The 24264-nt window shown below is 41.6% G+C and overlaps 1 protein-coding gene across 5 annotated transcripts in view; it reads right to left on the minus strand.

The window, feature by feature from the left end:
* LOC125454670 (parkin coregulated gene protein homolog) overlaps window positions 1-24264 on the minus strand; it is a 304227-nt gene that overhangs the window by 221492 nt on the left and 58471 nt on the right. For 4 of the 5 annotated variants that reach the window (XM_048535690.2, XM_048535692.2, XM_048535691.2 and 1 more), the window contains one exon: window positions 11483-11617. The exons of the other annotated variant lie outside the window; for it this stretch is intronic. In XM_048535690.2, the coding sequence (XP_048391647.1) occupies window positions 11483-11617 (135 nt within the window). The remainder of the gene's footprint in view (window positions 1-11482; window positions 11618-24264) is intronic. 5 annotated transcript variants of the gene reach the window in all.

Below are 24264 nucleotides of genomic sequence, written 5' to 3' on the forward strand. Positions count from 1 at the left end.
TGATAGAAGGTAAAACTTTTTCACACAGCAAGTAGTTAGGGTATGGAATGGAGTCCCTGGAAATAAGGTAGAGGCAGGTTCAGTTGAGGATTCAAGAGGACACTGGATAACATTTGGATAGAAATTGTGTCAAGGATGTGGGAATAAGGCGGGAAATTGGTACGAGGTTAGAGAACCAATCCAAGCATGTCAAGCCGAATGGCCTCCTCCTGTGTTGTAACAATTCTGTGATTTCGTGAAGTTGGCTTACACTTTGAGCTTCCAAGCCAGATAACTTTTCTCTAATGCACAGATCCCATGTTTTATTAACAGAGTTACCCCCGCTGTTTTCCCTTCCTTCCCTTCCTCTCAAAATGTAAAATAACCTTAAATATTCCAACAGAGATAATGGGAACTGCAGATGCTGGAGAATCTGAGATAACGAAGTGTGGAGCTGGATGAACACAGCAGGCCAAGCAGCATCATAGGAGCACAAAAGCTGACATTTTGGGCCTAGACCCTTCATCAGAAATGGCGGAGGCAGGTCGAAGATGGATAGAGGAGAAGATAGGTGGAGAGGAGACAGACAAGTCAAAGAGGCGGGGTTGCAGCCTGTAGAGGTGAGTGTAGGTGGGGAGGTAGGGAGGGAATAGGTCAGTCTGGGGAGGACAGACAGGTCAAGGGGGCGGGATGAGGTTAGTAGGTAGGAAATGGGGGTGCGGCTTGAGTTGGGAGGATGGGATAGATGAGAGGAAGAACAGGTTGGGGAGGCAGGGACAAGCTGGGCTGGTTTTGGGATGCAGTAGGGGGAGGGGAGATTTTGAAGATTGTGAAATACACATTGATGCCATTGGGCTGCAGGATTCTCAAATGGAATATGAGTTGCTGTTTCTGCAAGCTTCAGGTGGCTCGGTTCAAACCAAACAGAGGCTTGGGGATCACTTTGCAGAACACCTACACTGGGTTCACAACAAACAACTGCACCTCCCAGTCGCAAACCATTTCAACTCCCCCTCCCATTCCTTAGATGACATCTCCATCCTGGGCCTCCTGCAGTGCCACAATGATGCCGCCTGAAGGTTGCAGGAACAGCAACTCATATTCCGCTTGGGAACCCTACACCCCAAGCGGATCCACATAGGTTTCACAAGCTTCACAATCTCCCCTCCTGCTACTGCATCCCAAAATCAGCCCAGCTTGTCCCCTCCTCCCGAACCTGTTCTTCCTCTCACCTATCCCCTCCTCCGACCTCAAGCCGTACCCTATTTCCTACCTACTAACCTAATGCCACCCCCTTGACCTGTCCATTTTCCCCAGACTGACCTATCCCCTCCCCACCTACACTCACTTCTAATGGCTCCAACCCTGCCTCTTTAACTTGTCTGTCTCCTCTCTACCTATCTTCTCCTCTACCCATCTTTGATCCGCTTCCCTCCTCTCCCTATTTATTTCAGAATCCTCTCTCCCTCCCCCTTTCCTGAAGAAGGGTCCTGAAGAAGGCCCAAAACATCAGCTTTTGTGCTCCTAAGATGCTGCTTGTGTTCATCCAGCTCCACACTTTGTTATCTTAAATATTCTGCCTCCAGATTTGGTCATCTTCCAATATCTCTGCAACTACTAGCAGATCATAACAATTTATTTTTATGTCATAAATTCATCCATGTTGTTAGAAATGCTCATGCATTCAGAGATAATAGGCCTTTTAATTACTTTTCTTGTTGTCCCATATTTCTTTATTCTGATCTTATTTGCTGATACACTCTTATGATTATACATCAACTCCCCGGTGGTCACACATCAATTATCATTATTCCTACCATTACCTAGCACAAGTGCTTTGTCTTTTCTCTTCAACTTTTCATGTTTCTCTTCTCCTGAACCCTCCACACCACTAACATACACACACCCACACAAACACACACATATTCTTTAGTTTAAAGCTTGCTCCACAGGCTTATTTTTGCAACTTGCCAGGGTAGTGATCCCATCATGGTCCAGGTCAAGCTCATCCCAAAAGAACATGTCCCTTTCTCCCCAGTGCCAGTGCTGCATGAACGGGAACCAATTTCTCTGACACCAATCTTCATAGCAGGTATTTAATTCTTTGATCTTATTTGTCAATGCCAATTTGTTCATGGTTCATGTAGTAATCCAAATTTTATTACCTTGTCGTTCTGCTTTGTCTTTCAGGTCCTTACAGAATCTTTTTCTTCGTCCTACTTACATCACTGATATCCACGTGAACCTCAATAGCTGGATTCTTCTTCTTCCAGCCTGATTTTCTATTCAGTCCTGATGAGATGTTCTTAGTCCTGACTCTAGGCAGGCAACTTTGGGACTCAATATTTTAGCTGCAGTGACAGCATATATTCCCCTAACTATATTGTCTCCAACTCTACCACATCTCTTTTTATTCCCTCAACCTGCATGATCACAAGGATCATGGCCGATTTTCTCATTCTCCCTCAGGCTACTTCTCTTGTTCATACAGATTGTTGGACATGCAGGTCTAAGGCTCCTCCCATGTGCCATGATGATGATTAAAACTTTAGATCACCTATGAACGTACTGATTTTTCACTTACAATGTGTGTTTTAAAAAAGGACATAAAGCCAAAGAATGACTGAAAAGTACATTTTGAGTAATGTAATTCAGTGATCATCCAAAAAGGCTGTGTGACTTATCCCTTGTCTCGAGGGAAACTATAGCTTACTACACCTGTTCGGTGTCAAGGAAGCTTCAAAGGGAGATATAAACTGCAAATTGAACTGCAATTTCCTGTGAGTTATCTTAGACTATAAACATGATGGCAAAGAAGACAGCAGTCTGGTTGAAAGATGTATTTGTGCTTTCCCCCTTTCCAGAATATACAAGTACTGCTAGTTTCAACCCTGTTCTTTGAGTGCTAGTGGGAAAGATATGTGCTGCAAGAATCACAGCTAAGAAAAACCCTTGTCATCCTTGCATTCTGTTACATGGCTATTACTTTGGGTGACACCAGGTAGCACTGAAGTTGGTAGCTACTGTTGATTTTAACGTACTCAGATTTGCATATCAGCTGAAAAATCTTTGTCCCATTTTCTTTCAGTTGTGGTGTTATTTGTTTTCTGGTTTTCAACAGAGAGAGAAAGCTCCTGTCATGTCATTTGCAGTGCAAGTATGACAAGACAGAAGGTGTCTTTTTGCTGAAAACCAGAAAGCAAATGAAGCCGCAGGCAAAAGGAAACAAGGCAGAGATTTTTCAACTGACCGGCAAATCTAAGTATCTCAAAACCAACTACACACCTACCAATATCAGTGCTGCTGGTATCACCCAAAGTAACAGCCACAATGTTCAACTGTTTCACCTTCATGTAAGTCAGAGGTTAATATGTACATCTTTTCTAATTGACAACATTTCTTGGACTCACTTTTTATTTCTACCTATCCCTAAGTTTGTTGCGTTATCATGTCTTTTTGTGTTTAGTAAATAATAAACTCACTCTTTTGTTAGCTCAAGAAAGCCTGGTTAAACACTAATTTTAAAACATAAATTTGGGCTGAAAGAAAGGCATCATTAAAGAAGGGATCCTTTATTTAAGTTAACATTGCAAGCAACAAAATGGCCAGATGAATAATAAATGAAAGCTGGTTCACCGCTTCTCACCAAGAAGCTGGACAGGTTTTTAAATCCTGTCTGGAACTTTGGTGAACCTCACTGGGATCTGGCCATATCAAGTGCCACCTCCTGGATTACTATACCAGCCTCACTAGTCAAGACAATGCTTGGCCTGCTGTGTTCATCCAGCCTCACATTTTATTATCTTGGAAAAGCTTGGCCTGCTGTGTTCATCCAGCCTCACATTTTATTATCTTGGAAAAGCTTGGCCTGCTGTGTTCATCCAGCCTCACATTTTATTATCTTGGAAAAAAACCAGTCCAACCTGTCTCTGCCTCCCTAACCGGTTCTTCCTCTCACCCATCCCTTCCTCCCACCCCAAGCCGCACCCCCATCTACCTACTAACCTCATCCCACCTCCTTGACCTGTCCGTCTTCCCTGGACTGACCTATCCCCTCCCTACCTCCCCACCTACACCCTCTCCACCTATCTTCTTTACTCTCCATCTTCGGTCCGCCTCCCCCTCTCTCCCTATTTATTCCAGTTCCCTCCCCCCATCCCCCTCTCTGATGAAGGGTCTAGGCCCGAAACGTCAGCTTTTGTGCTCCTGAGATGCTGCTTGGCCTGCTGTGTTCATCCAGCCTCACATTTTATTATCCTCTAGTTCTTGCCTGTGCCCATTAGGTCCACTTAGTATCAGGTTTTCTGGCAGGCTGCACATATCTGCCATCACTTGATATGACTAAGACACCTGTATTCCACTAGATTTAGGAAGCTCTGTCTCTATGTTGAAAATATGTTTAGCATCTATCGAGGTTTTGCATCCTGTGAACTGCTCAGCAACTCATCACCTCACCTGTTGAGCATCAGGTTTGTGAAGAGGAACAGCTGCTGTTCTTTTCTTGTGCTGCTGCTGGTGCTCATGTTGGTATTTTTCTTGTTCTTGCTTCTGCTTATCAGCTTTGTTGTCATTTGATATCCACATTAATACAGAATATGAACCACACATACTGATCTGACTAAAGTGGATATCAAACACACAAACCTCCAAAATAAAGAAAGCAGTCATAAAGTACTGAAAATGTAACTCTCACTACTTTAGAGTTTCAAGAAAAGAAACCTCTGAGAACAAATATCAAGCAAATGTCTTTCATATTTAACTAATTAGCTAAGAAAACAGCCATGAAGTTTCAGTACTCATGGAAAGTTTTGCTTGTAATTTCTACAGGTTTACTCAATTGGTGCTGTGTCTTTGCCTTATTTTCAGTCGCAAGTCCAAGTAAAATTGAGAAACTTGGACAGCCATAGTTAAATACTAAGGCCCATGTTAGTATCCTTCTTAATGAATGATTACAGTTTAAAATTAACATTCTGCCTCCTGCAACCTAATACATTATAATTAAATGCAGAAGACAGTTGATTTGAGCTGGCTTCCTGATGTGTTGTCAACTTCATTGCTGTCATCCCTTCATCTGCTCCCAAACACATTTGCTCCTGCAAGTAAAACATCCAGCCTCAGTATTGGGAATGGTACACGTTCCTTGTCAAACATGGTCTTTCACTTAATACTCAGTATTTTACAAAGTGTATTATTGGCTAATTGTACTGATCCTTCATCTACAAATCATTTTAAATGTATTTTGAAAATGTATTTGCAATTTTTCCCTCAATGCTGAAAGTCCAAATTAATGCAGTAAGGTTCAAGGAAAATGACAAAACAACATGCTTCATATTTTACAATAGCATAATTATATATTATTCGAATTGTCTATATTGGCTTTTAATGTTTTCACTGAAGTTTCTACTTTAAGGTCTTACCCCCTCCCTCAAAGGTGGACTTGAACTTGAGCTTGGTAGCATACTGTCCAGTAGTATAAAACTGTGAAGTGAATTTCGATTGTACGGTCTGAGCTTGTACTACATACCTTCTTAAAATTCTTAAAATGTATCAGTACCGTTCAGTCAGCTTTGTTGATCGAATGGTTAATTTTACTTAAAAAAAATCTCTCAGGAATGAATTCATTATTTATTTATTCAACGGTCTTAGGATGCTTGTGAGAGGGGTTTCTCTTTGAACAGCTACTATCCAAGTGCTTCCACAATATCAGGTAGCAAATTCTAAAATATTGACTCAGAGTTGTCGAATGAATTATGATATATATCTAAATCAGGATATTGTATAACTTGGAAATAATCTTGCAAGTGATAGTTTTCCTACAACATATTGTTCTTTCCTCTTGCCGGGCAGAGAGGCATTGTCAAAGTAACCTTAATAAGATGCTGCAATGCATCCTGTAGTCATTATGTCTACGTTGATAGAATGACACAGATACTGAGCCTGGTGTCAGTGTTGTCAGTCAAGCAAATGCTGAGATTTATTGAAATTCTTGAGCGTTGTCATGGTTGTACTCAAGCAGGCAAGTAATGAATATTCAATTACATTGATGAATTGACTCTTAATAGATCTTAATAGATGATGCTGACCATTTGTGCTCCAGAATGAGCCATGCCACTGGTCAAGATTTTTCAAAACAGTTACAATATTGGCAACTACCCAACAAAGTGCAAAATTGACCAGCATTGCCCTGTACACAGAAAACAAAACAAATCCAATCCAATTTAATCATTTACTGACAGTGTTATCAAGTCGCAATCAATAAACTGCTTACTGAAACTCAGTTTGAATTCTGCAAAGAGTACTTGCTTTCACATCTCCTAGCAGGTTTGAACAAAACATGGAAAAGGATCAAATGTCTCAAGGTGAGTAACAGTAACTGCTATTAACATTAACGATGCATCACGTGTGACCTTAAAGTTCCTTGGAAAATTGAAGTAAATGAAAATTGGGGAAAGCTCTCCACTTGTGAAGCAATACCTAGCACAAGGACGATGGGTTGTTGGCAGCTATGTGCACCATCTACAAGATGCACGAGAGAAGCTTGCTTATACTTGTCTTGAAGTCAGACCGTGACCCAGGCATGAATCCCAGCACACGCAAAGGACCAAGCATCTGATTGATCGCGACCAACCTGCTGAAGTGGATTCTGACTAGCCCATGAATAACTTTGGCAGTATCCCCTAAATGATTGAAATGCACCCTAATGCTGCTTAAAGCTTTGACTTGCATACATTTTCTTCAGGACATTGCAATGTATTTACTATATAAGCTACTGGCACACATTGCAGCTCTGATGTTGAACTAGCTCTATGCCATACAGCAACATGTCCATCTCCTGTCTGACTCAAACATTTATTCTTAAGTACTCTCTACTGCCATAAGAAGCCCACCTCTCTTTCTGCTCTAGAAAGCAAGTTATACCACAAAGATCACCTGCTTCTAAAGCAGCACTGAATACCTTGTATGCTAAGATCTAGGTTATATCATTAAGGATCCCCAACTCTAAAGCAGCACTAAAGATGTTGTGCATTACAAACCAGGCTGGGACACCAAAGATATCTGCCTCTAACAGAACACTTAAAGACATTTTGTACTAAAAGCTACAGAAGCTGCCTGCCTCCAACTAAGCACTAAAGACCTTGAGTCCTAAAAAGCAGACTAAGACCCAAAAATTGTATCAGAGATAATGGGGACTGCAGATGCTGGAGAATCGGAGATAACAAAGTGTGGAGCTGGATGAACACAGCAGGCCAAGCAGCATCTTAGGAGCTCAAAAGCTGATGTTTTGGGCCTTCTTCAGGAAAGGGGGAGGGGGAGTGGATTCTGAAATAAATAGGGAGGAGGGAGGCGGATCAAAGATGGGTAGAGGAGAAGATAGGTAGAGAGGAGACAGACAAGTTAAAGAGGCAGGGTTGGAGCCAGTAGAGGTGAGTGTAGGTGGGGAGGTAGGGAGGGGATAGGTCAGTCTGGCGAGGATGGACAGATCAAGGTGGCAGGATGAGGTTAGTAGGTAGGAAATGGCGGTGCGGCTTGAGGTGGGAGAGGGGATAGGTGAGAGGAAGAACAGATTAGGGAGGCAGGGATGAGTTGGGCTGGTTTTGGGAGGCAGTGGGGGAGGGGAGATTTTGCCTGGTTCGATGTCAACACTAAAATTTTGCATCGGTACACAGAATGCCAGAATGCCCCTCATGCGGAATTACCTGTCATAAATTTATAAGCCCTGACTATCAGTCAATTCCAAAATCTTGCTTGAAGTCATGAATTTGTGGCTGAGTTGGGGTGACAACAAGCTGATGTTTTGAGACCAATGTTTGCATGGGTGAAGGGTTCAAGATGAGTGTGGCCATTGACCACAGAGACACCATGGGGTTGCAATGGGCATTGACAAGACAAAACAAGATGCTCTGATTTATCAGTGGAGATTTTCTCCATTGCAAATTGTGGAATCACTGCACCGGTCACTTAATGAGATAACACGGTGTGAAGCTGGATGAACACAGCAGGCCAGGCAGCATCAGAGGAGCAGGAAAGCTTGACGTTTTGGGTCGGGACCCTTCTTCAGAATAGCACATTTTCTGAAGAAGGATCCCAACCCAAAAGGTCAAGCTTTCCTGCTCCTCTGATGATGCTTGGCCTGCTGTTTTCATCCAGCTTCACACCGTGTTATCTCAGATTCTCAAGCAACACCGGTCGTTTAATGTTTGTTTACGTGGAACCGCTTTCCTGCTTCAGCTGCCTCCATGATCAATGGCCACGCTCATCTTGAACCTTTCACCCATGCAAGCATTGGAGGTTTTGTGTATCAATTTTCTTGAAGTCAAAGAAGAAAAATGGAAGTGTGATGTTAATGATGCAAGTTGCATTAATAATGAGATGTGGATACACTAAATAAGACTCTTTCCACTCAACAACATGATTCTGATCTCATCATCTAACGCTTAGGGGACTGACTCTGGAGAACTTTCCTTCATATCGAGAACCTAATTTTTGGACTCTCGAATGATTAAGTTACCTTACTTGCCATCATTATCGCCACTACAGAAAAGCTAAAATTCCACCCATTAACTCTGTTTCTGTCTGCACATCTGCTGCTTGTCTTCCTCAACATTCCTAGCACTTTATGCTTTAATTTTAGGTTTTCAGCATCCATATTATTTTGATTCTGAAGTTCAGAGTGAGGGGTCAGGAAACTTAACCTTTAAAATCAACCAATCATTCAAAAAAATTTTTTTTAAATTTTCAGCGTACACCTCTGTTCCTCTACTACTGGAAATAAGATTTATGAATACATTTTTAAAAAATGTTAAAATGTTTCTGTAAGCAATAGAATTTTTGGTGTCCCAAATATTTTCAAATATAGAAATATATTTCTAAACAACTGCTGTACCTTCTGAGAAAGTCGATTTTGCAACTTTCTGTTAGCTAAAGAGAATTAATAAAGTTCTAAGCTTCAAAGTTGTAGTTGGGCCTGAAACTCTCAGTTTCTTTTATCATTCACAGCAAGTCATCTGATTTTTAGAAGGATGTATGCTTTTTTGAATCTGTGCCTTTCCCCATGCACTTCATAGAATTACATGGGACATTATCTTGGGATTTCATGCCAAAGTCACTTCTCTGCCCTACAGTGCTGCATTCACCCAAATAAAGCAGACTTACTGCTTGTCAGAACCAGATCTGGCAGAATTAAGGCCTGCCATAATTTCAAAGGCCTGCTTTCCTATGACAACGAATCACAAATTGTCCATATGCCATTGACTAAGAAACAAATTCAACGTATGTTTTGGCAATTTTTTTGAAGCTCTTCAACCAACATAATTTGTGGATTTATTTTGCAAGATTCTGCCACAACCATATCCAATCTGCTGAGGCTTAATAATTGAGCAAGAAATAGCACAGGCTCCCATTCATACTATGCTAATAACGCTGGATTTGAATTAAGGCCAGATGCAAGTTGTACTTTGCTCAGACCTTCTTCCAGAGGCTGTCACAGGATTATCTAACTCCACATATACTGTGGACTAGCTCCTCTACTACAACTAAAAGTATTTAATATAACACAACTAGATACGGGTATCACTGAGGGGAAAAAAATCAATAAATTGAGAAGTACACTAGGGAATGAGGCAGAGCAAGCCTTTACCTATTGTGATAGCGCCTTTCATTTATGTGTATTTATCAGAGAATTTGAAGACAATCAGGAGATAAAAATGATTCCTGCAGTTTTGACAGTTCTAGAAGAATTTTATCATTATTAGAAATCAGAACCAGGAGATACAGTTTGAGAGCAAGAGAACTCCCATGAAGACAGAGATTTTGGGAAATTATTTTTCTTAGATGGCTTTCAGCCAGTGGAAATCTCTTCCAAAAAAAAGTAGCAGTCCGTGTAGTTGGATTTATTCAAGGCAGAATTCGACAGATTTTGACAGATCTGCAATGGAGTAAAGCCAATGGAAAAACCTGAGCATGGAATTGTTTTAAACATGAGAAACTGGTGTGCTGCAGTTACCATATCATTTTGGCTAACCAGGAAATTCCCATAGTCTTACTATCTGCCATCAGCACTATGAAAGGATTTTCAGATTGATAATCAGTCTGTTTACCCATACCTTTTGTGGTCATCATGGGACTTGAATCTACAGTTTCTGGCTCAAACGCAGGGACATTACCCACTGCACCACAAGACATCCCTCGTAAAAGCTCATACACTTTTAAGGGACAATAAAGGTAAAGATTTCCCCCAATGCTGCTTTTTAAGCCACTTACGTACAAAAGGAACAAATGCATTTACTTATTCACTTGCAATATGCATGAAAAATATTATTTATTGTTCAGATGCCGCTTAAGAATCTCTAAGGAAATCCCATAAAATGTTCTTTCGGAGTTGTAAACTCCTTCCATAACTAAGAAACCAGCTAACTCCCCAATACCGTGGGCCTGCAATACAACTAGAAAATCAAACCATTATTTTACATGTTTCTTCAATTATAATATGTGTGCAACTAACTGGCATTCCAGATATTTTACTGAATCCTAATCCTCATAAAACCACTTTACACTAACATTTCTATTGATCTCTGTATCCAATGACAAAATCATCGAAATAAATTACTTCCAAGTATTGCTTCGGTATCTTATGTTAAACATTCCACCAATTTTATTGATACTTTTGAACTCTATGGAATGAAGATGAAACAATACCACTTTGCTGACAAAGGACCCCATAAGTCCTGAGGAATACTATGCAATTGTAAATATTGACAAAATAAATTTAAACATTGAGCTAAATTAGAAAACTAATAAATTCCATAATATAAACAATGCGTATCTCAACCTGTCTGATTCATAGTAGGGAATAACACCTTAAATTGTTTTGCAATTTTCACACATGATCATCTTGTTACTTTATTCAGTGCATACTAGCATCAGAGCATTCATTAAATATTGCATTTTATTTTAAGATAATTAACCTTTTGCTAGATAAATGGGTAAAATTCAGCCATTTGAAACTGCATAGCAGCATGCAACTAACACGAGTTGCAGCTAATGAAAGCAGCAGTGGAATAAGGATTGATCTTCATTAATATTCTGCTTCACATTGTACAGGTCAAGATTGCATGCCCTCTCCATTTAAGTAATTAAACCTTTCATTTGGAAACATTCTGCAGGAGGAGATGAAGCTTGAGATAAATGCTTGCTTGCTTGATGCATTTAGCTAGTTCCATTACTTGATAGACTGTTTTAGATAGCTTCGGTTGCCAGGTCCTCATAAAAATGGAGATGGATTGGCCAGAAGGGAATAGTCTCAAAGGAAAGCTGACTCTCATATCTTTCATTGGATAAATTTAATTGTTAGCAAAGGTGGGCAGCTGACTCAGGAGACCTTCCTTCTTGCCTCTATTTACGGAGAAATGATTCTATCTGATTAATTTGTAAAATAATCTTGTTTGACAATAGGAAATGTTACTTTTAGTTGTGCAGTATTTGCCATCACTGTACTCCAACTCACCTTCCAGGCTATTCGATTTCCATGTGAACCATGTTCTAAGGCAATAGGGAAATCGCCTCGTTTATAACACTTGCGAAATGCTGTAGGTCCACTGGGTCTCTCGCGAAAAGATCCTGCAGATGAAGGACCAACGACCTTGAAAAGCAATTAAAAAATGTACCTTTACAATATCTATAGTTATCTGAATTCTGTTTCGTCAACTTATGAGTTTACAAACAATGATAAATTTAATAAAGGTGTTGAAGATGCAATGACAGGGTTTGCCAATGAAAGTTCAATTTCAAAGAGATTATAACAACTGTTGAATGAAATAAAACCTGGTCTATTTATTTTGCATGATAGAGGACAATTTTCCGCTTGGTCCTTCTTACCATTGATTTTGTCAATACCCTTCTCCTTCCTCAAAGTACTGCTCCCAGGATGTCTACAATGTTGTCTCAAAATCAGATTAAATATTGTTCATTCTACACTATTGTCCAAAGTCAAAGTCAAATTCCTATGTCACCCACAGCTAGCAAATTTAAATCCCAGGACACAGTGCAAATTTGAAATGCAAGATTCAACCTGATTAGAACTGGTGATAACTGCATTTCATACTATCTTCCACTATGTCAAAAATGGCATAATTTTCTTATTGCATTTAGCAACCACATGGCTGGAACCAAAAAGAAGTGCCTTGATTTTCATCATGGACAGACACATAAGGGTTGGGAATTGTCTATACATTGCAATGTTGCCTTTGTTCTGGCAGCGGCAGGCCAGTGGAATTTTCATCTGGGGTTGGGTCAAACTGAAATTCGCAGGGTGAACATGTCAACTTGAAACAGATGCGTAATAGGTTTTGTCTTGGCATGTGTCAAAAAAAGACTTTCCTCTACTGCCACCTTTGTGTTGCAGGATATTAATGGTCAGTGAAATTGCCAAGTATTCTTGGAATCTGGCTGAACTTTGTACTGTGAATATTCATTTCTATTGCTGACATCATAATCGGCCAATAGCTTGAAGTCCCACATGGAAACAAAGGACTGCTGGAATCTGCGTCAAGCACACAATAAAGGACTGTTGGAGTGTATCTGTGCTCTCCCCTGCAAGAAGCTGCAAAATCAAGAGTGCAATCACAGCAGGTCTGAGCAGAGTGCTGCAATTAAGAACAGCAGTGCAGCTGAGGGGAGCTTCTTTCAGTTTCTCTCTTCACAGTACTCCTCAACAAAGGAAGGAAACGACTGAACAATTTATTGACTGGTTGGAACCTATCAACATCCTATTACAAGTGAGTCCCTCAAGGAATTTTGGCCCCTTAACATTGACACGTAGCAGCAACCCATATCACAATAGCATTCATATACCAATTAAGTGGTCACCAGGCCAACATGTAGTAAATCTACCACGAATATTCAACCCTCAATTTACCAAATGCTTGCTATCATGAAATCATGCCTAGCTAATAATGCACACCACAAAACATAAACAAACACACACAGCAATATATTTAATTTACTCAAAGTCTGAATGCTGCAAAAGACTAAACAACAGGACACTATTGAAATATAGTGTAGAGAAGCAGGATTAGGCCATTCAGCCCATTCAGTCTGCTCGACCATTTGATCATGGCTGATACATTTATCAACTGCTTTCTCGTGCCTTCTTCCTATAACCCTTGATCCCCTTACCAACAAAGAGCCTAGCTATCTCAGTCTTAAATGCACTCAACGACTTGGCCTCCACAGCCCTTTGTGGCAATGGTTTCCAACGATTAACTACCCTCTGGTTGAAGAAATTACTCCAAATCTCAGTTCTAAAGGGTCATCACTTCAATCTATGGCTGTGCCCTGACGTTCTAGACACTGCTACTGACAGATGTGTATTCTCCACATTCACTCTATCCAGGCCTCTCAGTAATCTGTAAGTTTCAACGAGAAGCCCCTTTATCTTTATAAACTCCATCAAGTAAAGATTCAGAATTCTCAACTGCTCCTCACATGACAAGCCTTCATCCCCAGAATCATTCTTGTAAACTTATCTGGACTCCCTTCAAGGCCAGAACATCCTTCCTTAGACAAAGGGCACAAAAACGCTATAAATATTCCAAATGCAATCTAACCAGAGCTTTACACAGCCTCGGCTTTATACTTCTGCTATTGGAGGCCTCTTGAAATGAATGCAAACATTCCATTTACCTTCCTAACTGCCAACTGTACATGTATGTTAACCTTAAGAGAATCTTGAACTAGGTCTCCTAAGTTCCTCTGAAATACAGATTTCCAAAGCAATTCCCCATTTAGACAAAGCCTAGAACTCTATTCTTCCTATCAAAGTGCATAATGTCACACTTATCCATATTGTGTTCCATCTGGCATTTCTTTGTTCACTCTCCTAGACTGTTTAAGTCCTTCTGCAGCTTCCTCACTCTGTCAACACTATCCCCACTGCCACCTTTCTTTGTGTCATCTGCAAACTGAGTAACAATGCCCTCAGTTCCTTTGTTCAGATCATTAATGTAGGACATGAATAGTTGTGGTCCCATCTTGGACCCCTGCGGAACTCCACTAAGTCCACTATCATTCTGAAATAGACACCTATATACCTACTTTCTGACTTCAGCTAGTCAGCCAATTCTCTATCCAGGCCCTTAACCTTGCCCTTAACATCATAGGGTCTTATCTATTTAGCAGTCTCCTGTGTGGTATTTTGTCAGAGGCCTTCAGGAAGTCCAAATAGATCATGTCCACTGGTTTTCCTTTGTCTAACTTAGTCATTACATACCCACCTTTATTGCTTACAGGTATGGCTTCACCTTGCAAAGCTGAGCTGACTCAGCCTTATTTTACCATGCACTTACAAGTTAACCGCAATCTCATCCTTGATGCTGGACTCTAAAATCTTACCAATGACCAAGGTCAGGCAAAATAACCTATAGTTGCTTGTCTTCTGCCTCCCTCCCTTCTTTATCAGTGATGTTACGTTAGCAATTTCCAGTCCTCTAAGGACCTCCCTGACTCTAGTGATTCCTGAAAGATTACCACCAATGCTTCTGCAATCTCCTTAGCTATCTCTTTTAGAACTCTGGTGTGTAGTCCATCTGTCCCGGACGATTTATCCACCTGCAGACCTTTCAGCTTCCCCAGATCTTCTCCATCATGGTAGTCACTATGCTCATCTTTGTCCCTGACTCTTTAAGTTCCGGTACATTGCTAATGTTTTCCACTGTGAATATGATGCTGTTTTCAGTACCACCACCATTTCTTTGCTCCCCATTGTGGCTTCTCCAGCCTCATTTTCCAGCAGTCCCGTGCCCAGTCTTGCCTCTCTCTTAAGTTCTAGGTAGCTAAAAAAAACTTGCTTTTTTTTATTACTAGCTAGCTGTCTCTCATACTTCATCTTCACCTATCCTTATTGCTTTTTCCGTTATCCTCTGCTGGTTTTTAAAGGTTTCTCAATCTTCTGGCTAATCTTCACACATTATATGCTTTTTCTTTTGATTTTATGCTGTTCCTGAGTTCTCTTGTCAGCCATAGTTACCTCATCCTCTTCTTCTTTGGATTGAATTTCCGCTGTGCATCTCGAATTTCATCTGCCACTACTGATCCACCATCTTCCCGGTTAGGCTCCCCTTCTAATCACCTCTAGCTAACTGTTCCCTCTTGTCTTTGTAGTTGCCTTTATTCCATTGTAATGCTGTAAAATTTGATTCCAGCTTCTCCCTCTCAAACTGCAGGGTGAATTCTATTACTCCCAGGAATTCCTTCACCTTTAAACTTTTAGATCAAGTCTGCCTCATTGCTGATCACAAATGCAGAACTACTTGTCGGGATTCACTACTGATTTTCCCAGTCCACCTGCATATTGAAGTCTTCCATGATTACTGCAATACTGCGTTTCTCACATGCCCTTTACAACCCTCACCACGATCCCCCCCTCCGCCCCCACCCATGCCAAGCGCCCATGGCTATGGAAAATGCTCATGTTAGCATTATGTGATGTTGCGTTTGGATGAGTGGCTTTGTTGGCCATGGCAGGGCAGAGAGAAATAATGTTGACATTGCATGTGTGCTGCGTGCAGTCTGATAGCATGTTGATCACTGAGTAGTGTGACAAACGCTATGTCAAAACTTATAGGGTCATTATATCTACCACTTGGTTTGTTTTTCACACAGGTTTCAGTAATGTTTACCTATCCCATAAAGAGAAGTAAATGATCAGAGATTGAGCATCATATTTGATTAATGTGCCAGAAGCTGCAGCAGATATTTGCATCTCAGCTGACTGCATAATTCAGACAATTGTATAAGTAGCATTGTGCAGGAGGACCTGTCTAAAATGGAGACAACTAAGAACAGACACCTCAGGGGAAGCAAACTGTCACCATAATGTTCTGCATGGTAGAAAAAAAATAACTTAGAAATCACAGTTTGGGACTCTGTGTTTGAAGCAGTGTAGTTGATGTTTGACCATCTGTCAAACTTCTGAGGCAATGCAATCTCTGCAAATGGAGTCCATGGAGCAGATCACGAAAACCATACATCAGGGTTTTCATCACGTGAGCTCTTCTTACTGGAGATTTGCAAAGCATAGGAGAAATATGTGCAGCAGTACATGGAGTGCAAGCAACAGCAAAGTTATGTACGGCATTTAGTGGCTCTTGCTAATCCCAGTAACTGTGCTGGCCTGCAGAGATTCAGTCAGTGCAGTCAGAGGGTGGGCCCCAATGGGTCCATGAGCCATTAGGTTGATCACCACAGTCCTCACAGCTGCTGGGCTAAAGATGTGAGCAAGCTGTCTCCACCCGCAAGGAAACAAAAGAAGCAAGTCAGAATGCGTTTTGCAGTGTATATTGGTGCATTGATGACTGAGTGGGTCACTGGTGTGTTATGAATATAGATAGTGAATAGTTTTAGTCTTTGTGACAACGTAATTACATCACTGTTGTTAGCAATGATTAGCGTGATAGATCTATATAAAAGAATGGGCTGAAACTTTTTTTGGTTAAAAGTCAATTTCATTGAACCACACAGAGGTTTTCTCATCAAACCTACCTTATTAACTTCCCACATCGTCCCTACAGCTCCCCTCTAGTCTGATTCTAGCCCTATTCTACCACTCACCATACCTGAAACTATTCACCACTGCTGGGATATCCCAGGATTGACCAGCAGTCCCAGCATGGCATTAATTTTACTAGTCTATTGTGCACTCGGCCAAGCAGTGTTGGTACAGAGCTGCCCCGCATTTCCAGCCATTTTCCCCAGACAAGAGAAAATAGGCAGAGATAATGGGAACTGCTGGAGAATCCAGGATAACAAAAGTGTGGGGTTGGATGAACACAGCAGGCCAAGCAGCATCTTAGGAGCTCCTAAGATGCTGCTTGGCCTGCTGTGTTCATCCAGCACTACACTTACTTATCTAAGAGAAAATAGGCACCCTGCTCTGCAAGCAGGGACCTGGAGGTCTTGATGGTGCAGAGAAGGGGCATCCTCTTGCTAACAGAAAATGCCGGCTTGGGCCAAGGCTTCTCCCCAGGTCAGCGAGGTCTCAGTCATCTGGAGGAATGCATAGCAATTTAGGAAGAAGATTAATGACTATTTCCACTCTGCCAGCGTAAGTGTCGCCAACTTCTGTTCAATACTTCACACTCACTCTATCTCTGCTACTGTACATACCTTTCGTAAAGAGTTATACTCTGCCACTCTCATGATTGCCTGCAATATCTTCCCTTAATCAGCATCACCCACCTCAACGCCTTACACACTAATCCTGCATACCATCTATGTTACCTACTCACTTGCTCAGGAATGCTTCCCACTTGAACCAGCATTAACAGTTGTACAACTGACTTTCTTCTCCTTTAATATTCACTTTTTTCTCACTTCAGAAGGAAATCAGGTACCGGATCTTGATCGGTTGGGTCAGTGGGCCAAGGAGGGGCAGTTAGAATTTAATTTAGGTAAATGTGAGATGTTGTATGATAGGACGACAAACCAGAGCAGGACTTACAGTTAATGGTAGTGTCCTGGGGAGTGTTGTTGGACATAGTCCTAGGGGTTCAGGTACATAGTTACGTGAAAGTGGCATCACAGGTAGGTAGGATGACAAAAAAGGCCTTTTGCACATTTCCATTCATTGGTCAGAGTACTAAGTATACGAGTTAGGATGGCATGTTGCAGCTGCACAGGACATCGGTGAGGCCATTTTTGGAGTACTGTGTACAGTATGGTTGCTCTGCTACAGAAGGGATGTTATTAAATTGGAAAACGTACAGAAAAGATTTACAAGGACGTTACCAAGAGTGGAGTGTTTCAGGCCGAATAGGCTGGGACATTTTTCTCTGGAGCATAGAAGGTTAAGGGGTGACCTTATAGAGGTTTATAAAAGCATGAGGGGCATAAATAACAATAATAGCAAAAGCTTTTTCCTTTAGGTACTGGGGTTCAAAACTAGAGGGTGTAGGATTAACGTGGGCAGGGAAAGATTAAAAAGGGACCCGAGAGGATGTTATGAGTATCAAGATGGATTCAAAGTGACTGCTAAGAAGCCAGTAAACAAGCTGGACATGTAGTCTGTTAACTACATGAGTTAAGTGCTGGCTCCTGACTGCAAAGAGTGCTGATTGGAGGATTACAATGGTAGTTGCTGTTTCACCCCAATGTACAGCATTGCAGATCAGAAGCATATTGTAAAGTGGACCGGGCATGTGCCATGAGGGTTCTTAGAAGCTGACATGTCAGGTGCCAATCTATGGATATGAAGGACTTGTGGCTGGTGCCCATGGAGAATGCCCTGATTTGTTGGTGCTTTGTGTCCAACCTGGAAGTCCTGTGCAGCAATTGGTGACCTGTTGTGACCAGTATCCACTCTGATTTCCATGTCAAGAATTCTTGGTCCAATTTGCTCGCAGCAGGTGGTAGGAGATGAAGCCGCATATTAATGAGGTGAGGTGTGCGACTAATAAGGTCAATAACAAACAGTAGTCCACTTTAAAGGCAAGACATCACTTGTGCCAATCGTGTTTTGACAATCAGAACCTAATTAAAAAGTACGGGATGTTGTTTACGACATTGAGGTAGGCCTCAATGGACTTCACATAAAATTCTGCCATATCTCATATTGTTCAGACCTGTATAAGATTTTCTCCCACATTTATAATCAAAGAATCCCTATAGTGTGGAAACAGACTATTCGGCCCAACAAGTCCACACTTTTTCCCCCCACCCCAGAATTTCCCCATGTTTAACCCACCTAACCTGGACACTATGGGCATCTTAGCATGGCCAACCCATCTATCCTGTGCATCTTTGGAATGTGGGAGGAAAGAAGAGCACCTGGAGGAAACCCACGCAGACACGGGGAGAATGTGCAAACTCCACACAGTCGCCCGAGGGTGGAATCAAACCTGGGTCCCTAGCACTGTGAGGCACCAGTGCTAACCACTGAACCACTGCGCCGCCCTTAATGTACACAGTTATCAGTAGTTCTTAAGTAGGTCTACAGTCAAAAGTCCTCCTTTCCATGACGGTAGTATTGAAAAACATATCAACATGGTTGACCTCTGAATGAAGGCTCAGGCTTCCTGCATTGCTGGGTCAGTAAATCCCTCATAGTAATGGTATCTTCGGGGAATTAGAGGGATTATCTGGGGGAGGCAATAGCCTCGTGGATTATTACTGGACTGTTAATCCTGAGACCCAGCCAATGTTCTGGGATCCTGGGTTAGAATCCTGCCATGGCAGATGGTGGAATTTGAATTCAATAAATTAAGAATCTAATGATGACTACAAATCCATTGTCAATTGTTAGAAAAACCCATCTAGCTCACTAATGTCCTCTAGAGAAGGAAACTGCCATCCTTACATGGTCTGGCCTACATGTGTTTCCAGACCCATAGCAATGTGGTTGGGTCTAATCTACCATCTGGACAATTAGGAATGGGCAAAAAATGCCGGCCTAGTCAGCAACGCCCTCATCCCATGAATGAATAAAGAAAAAAAAAATTACTCCCTCTCTTTGAATCCTGGGTCAGGCCATCATCACGTCTCTTAGTTCTTAGGTAATATATGGGGCCTTCTTCATGCTCTGCCTCCTCAAGCATCGCTCCCCTTTGTTATGCCATGTTGTGGAGCATGCAGCATACTATCATTGTACAGGAGATCCTACTGGGTGTATATTGAATGCTCCACTAAAGTGATCAAAGAATTAAGATCTAATGATGGCGAGCATACCTAACTTGTTTATTATGATCCTGGGAATCTGTTTGCGAGTTTTCCAGTGGCATTAAGAGTTACCCTAGTCATGCTGGTACCAATCAAATACCCAGGTGGCGCAGAAGAGTTGAAGCATGCTTGAGTCTTGCAGCATATAAACAGCATAAAACATGTGTGGAAAGCATGCACAGTTATGCAGGACCTTCATGGTCAGATATGAGTCTTCATTTTCATAGGGTATCAGGTGACTCTGTTAAGTCAGTCTACAAGTGTCACATAAGAGCAGTCACTTATGCCCTCAACTTGAAGAATGGTTGGTTTATGTGGTGAAACACATTGCCTCTGTGCTTAAAAGGTTACATTAGTGGGGAAGTTGACTAAGTCAGTGACTCCAGCAAAGTGTGGTTCTGTGACAGCATTGATGCAGTGACAAGCAGCCAACTGAGAGGTTTGCACAGACAGGTTAGCAGCAGAGTCCTAACATTACACTATGTTGAAGAAATTGAGGGCTATTATCATCAACTATCCTATTGACAGTGTCTGTTAATGGCTGGTTCTTGGTGAAAGGCCGTTATTAAAGAGGATACAGCAACCATCTCCCTTGGGGTGTCACAGTCTCCTCCTGCATTGATGCTCAAGTGTCATAAACCTATGTTCTGTTGTTAAGAAACTCTGCAGCCTTGTGTAAACGTGTCTTAGTAACTAACTACAAAAATTAAACATAGATTTACTTGGTAAAGTGTACCAAGATAACAATTATTACATGACCCAGGTGCAAATATGAAAATGGCAAGCGAGGTTAAAGAGATGAATGCATAGTTGAAAGATTAGCATGGATGAAATAGGTTCTGGTTACTGGCGAGAATACTGGTGAAGGTGGGATCTCTACTATGGAGTGGTCTACAGCTGAATCATACTGTTCCAAGCTCTTTCAAGCTGCATAACAAGGAGGTAATATGGGTTTTAAGTGAAATAGTGGGGTCATGAGCCCAAATTTGGGAAGTTGCGGTGCTTCAAAGTTTAGGGAAAAGGCAACACAGGAAGGAATTAATGTGGGAACTAAGAAACAGACAATGACAGGAAGGTACAGATAATACAGGTTATGGGGCAGATCAGCAGATAAAACAAGAAGTTACAAAAATAATAAAACAAAACTTAAGGCATTTAGCATTCAAAATAAAAACAGATATTCATAGTGCAAGCTGACGAAAATAAGTATGATCTCGTGGTCAATACTGTACTGAGGTGTGGCTGCAAAATCACCTGGATTAGGACCTAAATTTTGTAGGATATGTGACATTAGGAAAGAACAGGAAGTTAGGAATAAGTGGAGGAGTGCTTTGCTAATTAAGGATATTAATACAATCAAGAGAGGTGGCTAAATTCAGGAAACCAAGGTGTAGAAGCAGTCTGTGTAGAGGCGAGGAATGATAAAAGGGCAGATGGAATTGTGGTACAGTTCCCAAACAGTACCCATGTAGGATAAGATATCAGGGAAGAAACAATGGGATTGCAGTTATCATGGGGGATTTTAATCTACACATAGGCTGGAAAAATCAGATGGAAAAAATAGTACAGGTGTGGAATTAACTGAATATTTTGGGAAAATTTCTTAGATTGGCAACACGGTACCAACCGGAAAGCAGGCTTTACCTGAGTGGTTTTACCAATAAGATAGGATTAATTACTGACCTCATAATGTGGGAAGGCAATGGCCTAGTGGTATCATCGGTGGACTAGATCATAGAATCCCTACAGTGTGGAAACAGGCCCTTCAGCCCAGCAAGTCCACACAGACCCTCACAGCATCCCACCCAGATCCATCCCCCTAATCTACACATCCCTGAACACTACAGGCTATTTAGTATGGCCAATCCTGTACATTTTTGGACTGTGGGAGGAAACCAGAGCACCCGGAGGAAACCCATGCAGACACGGGGAGAATGTACAAACTCCAAACAGACAGTCGCCCAAGGCTGGAATTGAACCTGGGTCCCTGGTGCTGTGAGGCTGCTGTGCTAACGACTGAGCCACCATGCCACCCCAAACTGTTAATCCAAAAACACAGATAAAATTCTGTGAACCTAGGCAGATGGTGGAATTTGAATTCAACTTAAAAAACTGAATTAAGAATCTAATGCTGACCACGAATCCATTAGCAATTGTCAGGAAAAACCCACCTGGTTCACTAATGTCCTTTAGGGAAGGAAACTGCCATCCTTACCTGGTCTGGCCTACATGTGACTCCAGACCCACAGTAAAGTGGTTGACTCTTAACAGCTGTCTGGCATGGGCAATAAATGCTGCCTAGCCAGCGACACCCTCATCCCCTGAATTGAATAAAGAGAAGAAAAATGAAAACTAGCCTTGGTGGCTGTGACCATAGTATAATTGAATTTTACACACAGTTTAAGAGAGAGAAATGTGGATCCAAGGCTACCATTTTGATTTTAAACAATGGCTATTATGAAGGCATAAAATTACTGCAAATGGAAATGAACTGGCTGTTTAAGGGATAGGCCAACAGCAATGCAATGGCAAACAAATAATGCTTCCAGCAGTTTCTGGCTGCTCCAGAGGTGTGCAGAATGAGCAGATTATGGCAATCAATTTCTTTGGTTTATTTACCTTGGACTGCAAAAGTTCAACTGTCACCTCTCTATTCACTCTCAGTTAAACTTTGCTGAGATGCCAATCACTCTCATGCCCACCTAACGAGTATTATTTAAGGGGTCAGCTACTCATCTTGAAAGTGCAGTCCTTTTGACTTGTGCTCTTGCAAATTTCATGGAACTATACTCTCTTCTCATTATCCACTGATTTCCTATCCACAGTCTATGCCGCTTGACCTGTGGGTAATGAGGATTTGGTGCGTGCAAAGGAGGTTTGATGATTTAATGGAACTAGAAGACATCATTGCTGTATCCTGACAAGGGCGTCAGAAGTATTTTCTGTCCTGTCAACAAAAACCTTGTTGGAGTTAAGGCTGTGGGAAAGAGATGTAGGGGGAATGTGATAAAGAACATTTTTTGTATCGGGAATGGTAATGAGTTAGAACTCACTTGCTAACGGGTCAATATAAATGGAGACAAGGAATTGTTTGAAGTGATTTGGTCAGGCACCTGAAGAACACTAGCAGGATTGCAAGGAAGTGGAGGTAGGGTAGGGAATAAGACTGGCTGAATTGTTCTAGAGGGCGCTGCAACGTATTTCTAGGCTTCTATCTCTGCATAAAAGATAATAAGAATATCCAGGGAGTACTTTCTCATCAACTGTGTGAAGCCTCGAGTTTACTACTGCAGGTCATTACTGAAATTCAACAAAACCTGCATGTACATTGCAGGGTAAGGTTAGCATGTTCAGTGGCTATTAAGGTCACATCAGGCTACATAAGTTGATCTATCTGGGCAGGAACAGGCGATTAAGTCAATTGTATCAAGTTCATTAGGCTCTTGCTATATCAGGAAGATGATGGAGACCAAGTGTGCCAGAGAAAGGGGATTTCACTTTCTTTCCTCTTACTTGGCGGGAAGGGGGGGGGGGGCGTGCGTGGCATGCAGGAAGAACAAGAATGTGACTTTTCAGCAAATTATGAGACGTGCTCACATTTGGTTTTACAAACTCCATATGGAGGTGAAGTGATATTAAGAAAACACAAAACCGCATCCGATCAATGCGCTGCAATGCACAACCATGCCCAGAACATCATGTTGGCGAATGCTTGCTGCTGTGAATGCACACAGAACACCTTCATTCTGTTGAGATAATCACTCATTCCACTGTCTTTGAGCTGTCAAGACATACCAGAGGTTGGCTACTTCGTAATAAGGTATACCTCTAGGCACCCATTTCACAATTCCAATTTGGCCCCTCACCTAAAATGAGAGCCATGCAGCTACAAGCAACATTATGGAGCAAATAATCAGCATACTGAAGCAACAGTGTCATCATGTGGAGCACTAGGGAAACCTCTTTAGTACTCAATGGCACTGGTACCCAGATTTGTGGTGATCTGCTGTGCCCTCAACAATCTCACTATTATATGGATGCAGCCCTTAGCAGTACGCATTCAAAGGCCATTTCGAAAGCAAGAGGAAGATGGGGAAGTGCAAGCATCGAGGACCCCTTTGCTCCAGACAGGATGACCATGGCTACTCAATTTCAATTTCTCATAAGACATCATCCCAGTATCATCATTGGTCTATAATTTTCCATCCTTGAATTTGTCTATTGTGCACTATCCTCTGGGCCAAAATCCTGAAATAAAAATAATATTCCACAAAAAAAAACGAATTTCAGCGTACATCCACTATTGCATGCAAATCCTTGAGCAGCTTTAGGATTTGATTGCATCACTCTAGCATGGGCAAATAAGTAATTTGGTCTGGTTATCTGGCAACAGCAAAAGGACTGGCAGTGGTAGTGGTCCGAATGTTTTACACTGCCAGTGACCCTCCTTTTGGGTAGTGCCTCAGTAGTTAAATTAATTTGCTGCAGGATAGGCTGCTGGATGTTTCTTTGAGGACTGATATTTATTGCCATGCTGGCAGAAGTTTGTATAGGTCAGCAAGCATGGATCTCATGAAA

The sequence above is a fragment of the Stegostoma tigrinum genome, chromosome 9, assembly GCF_030684315.1.
Source record: "Stegostoma tigrinum isolate sSteTig4 chromosome 9, sSteTig4.hap1, whole genome shotgun sequence".
Lineage (NCBI taxonomy): Eukaryota > Metazoa > Chordata > Chondrichthyes > Orectolobiformes > Stegostomatidae > Stegostoma > Stegostoma tigrinum.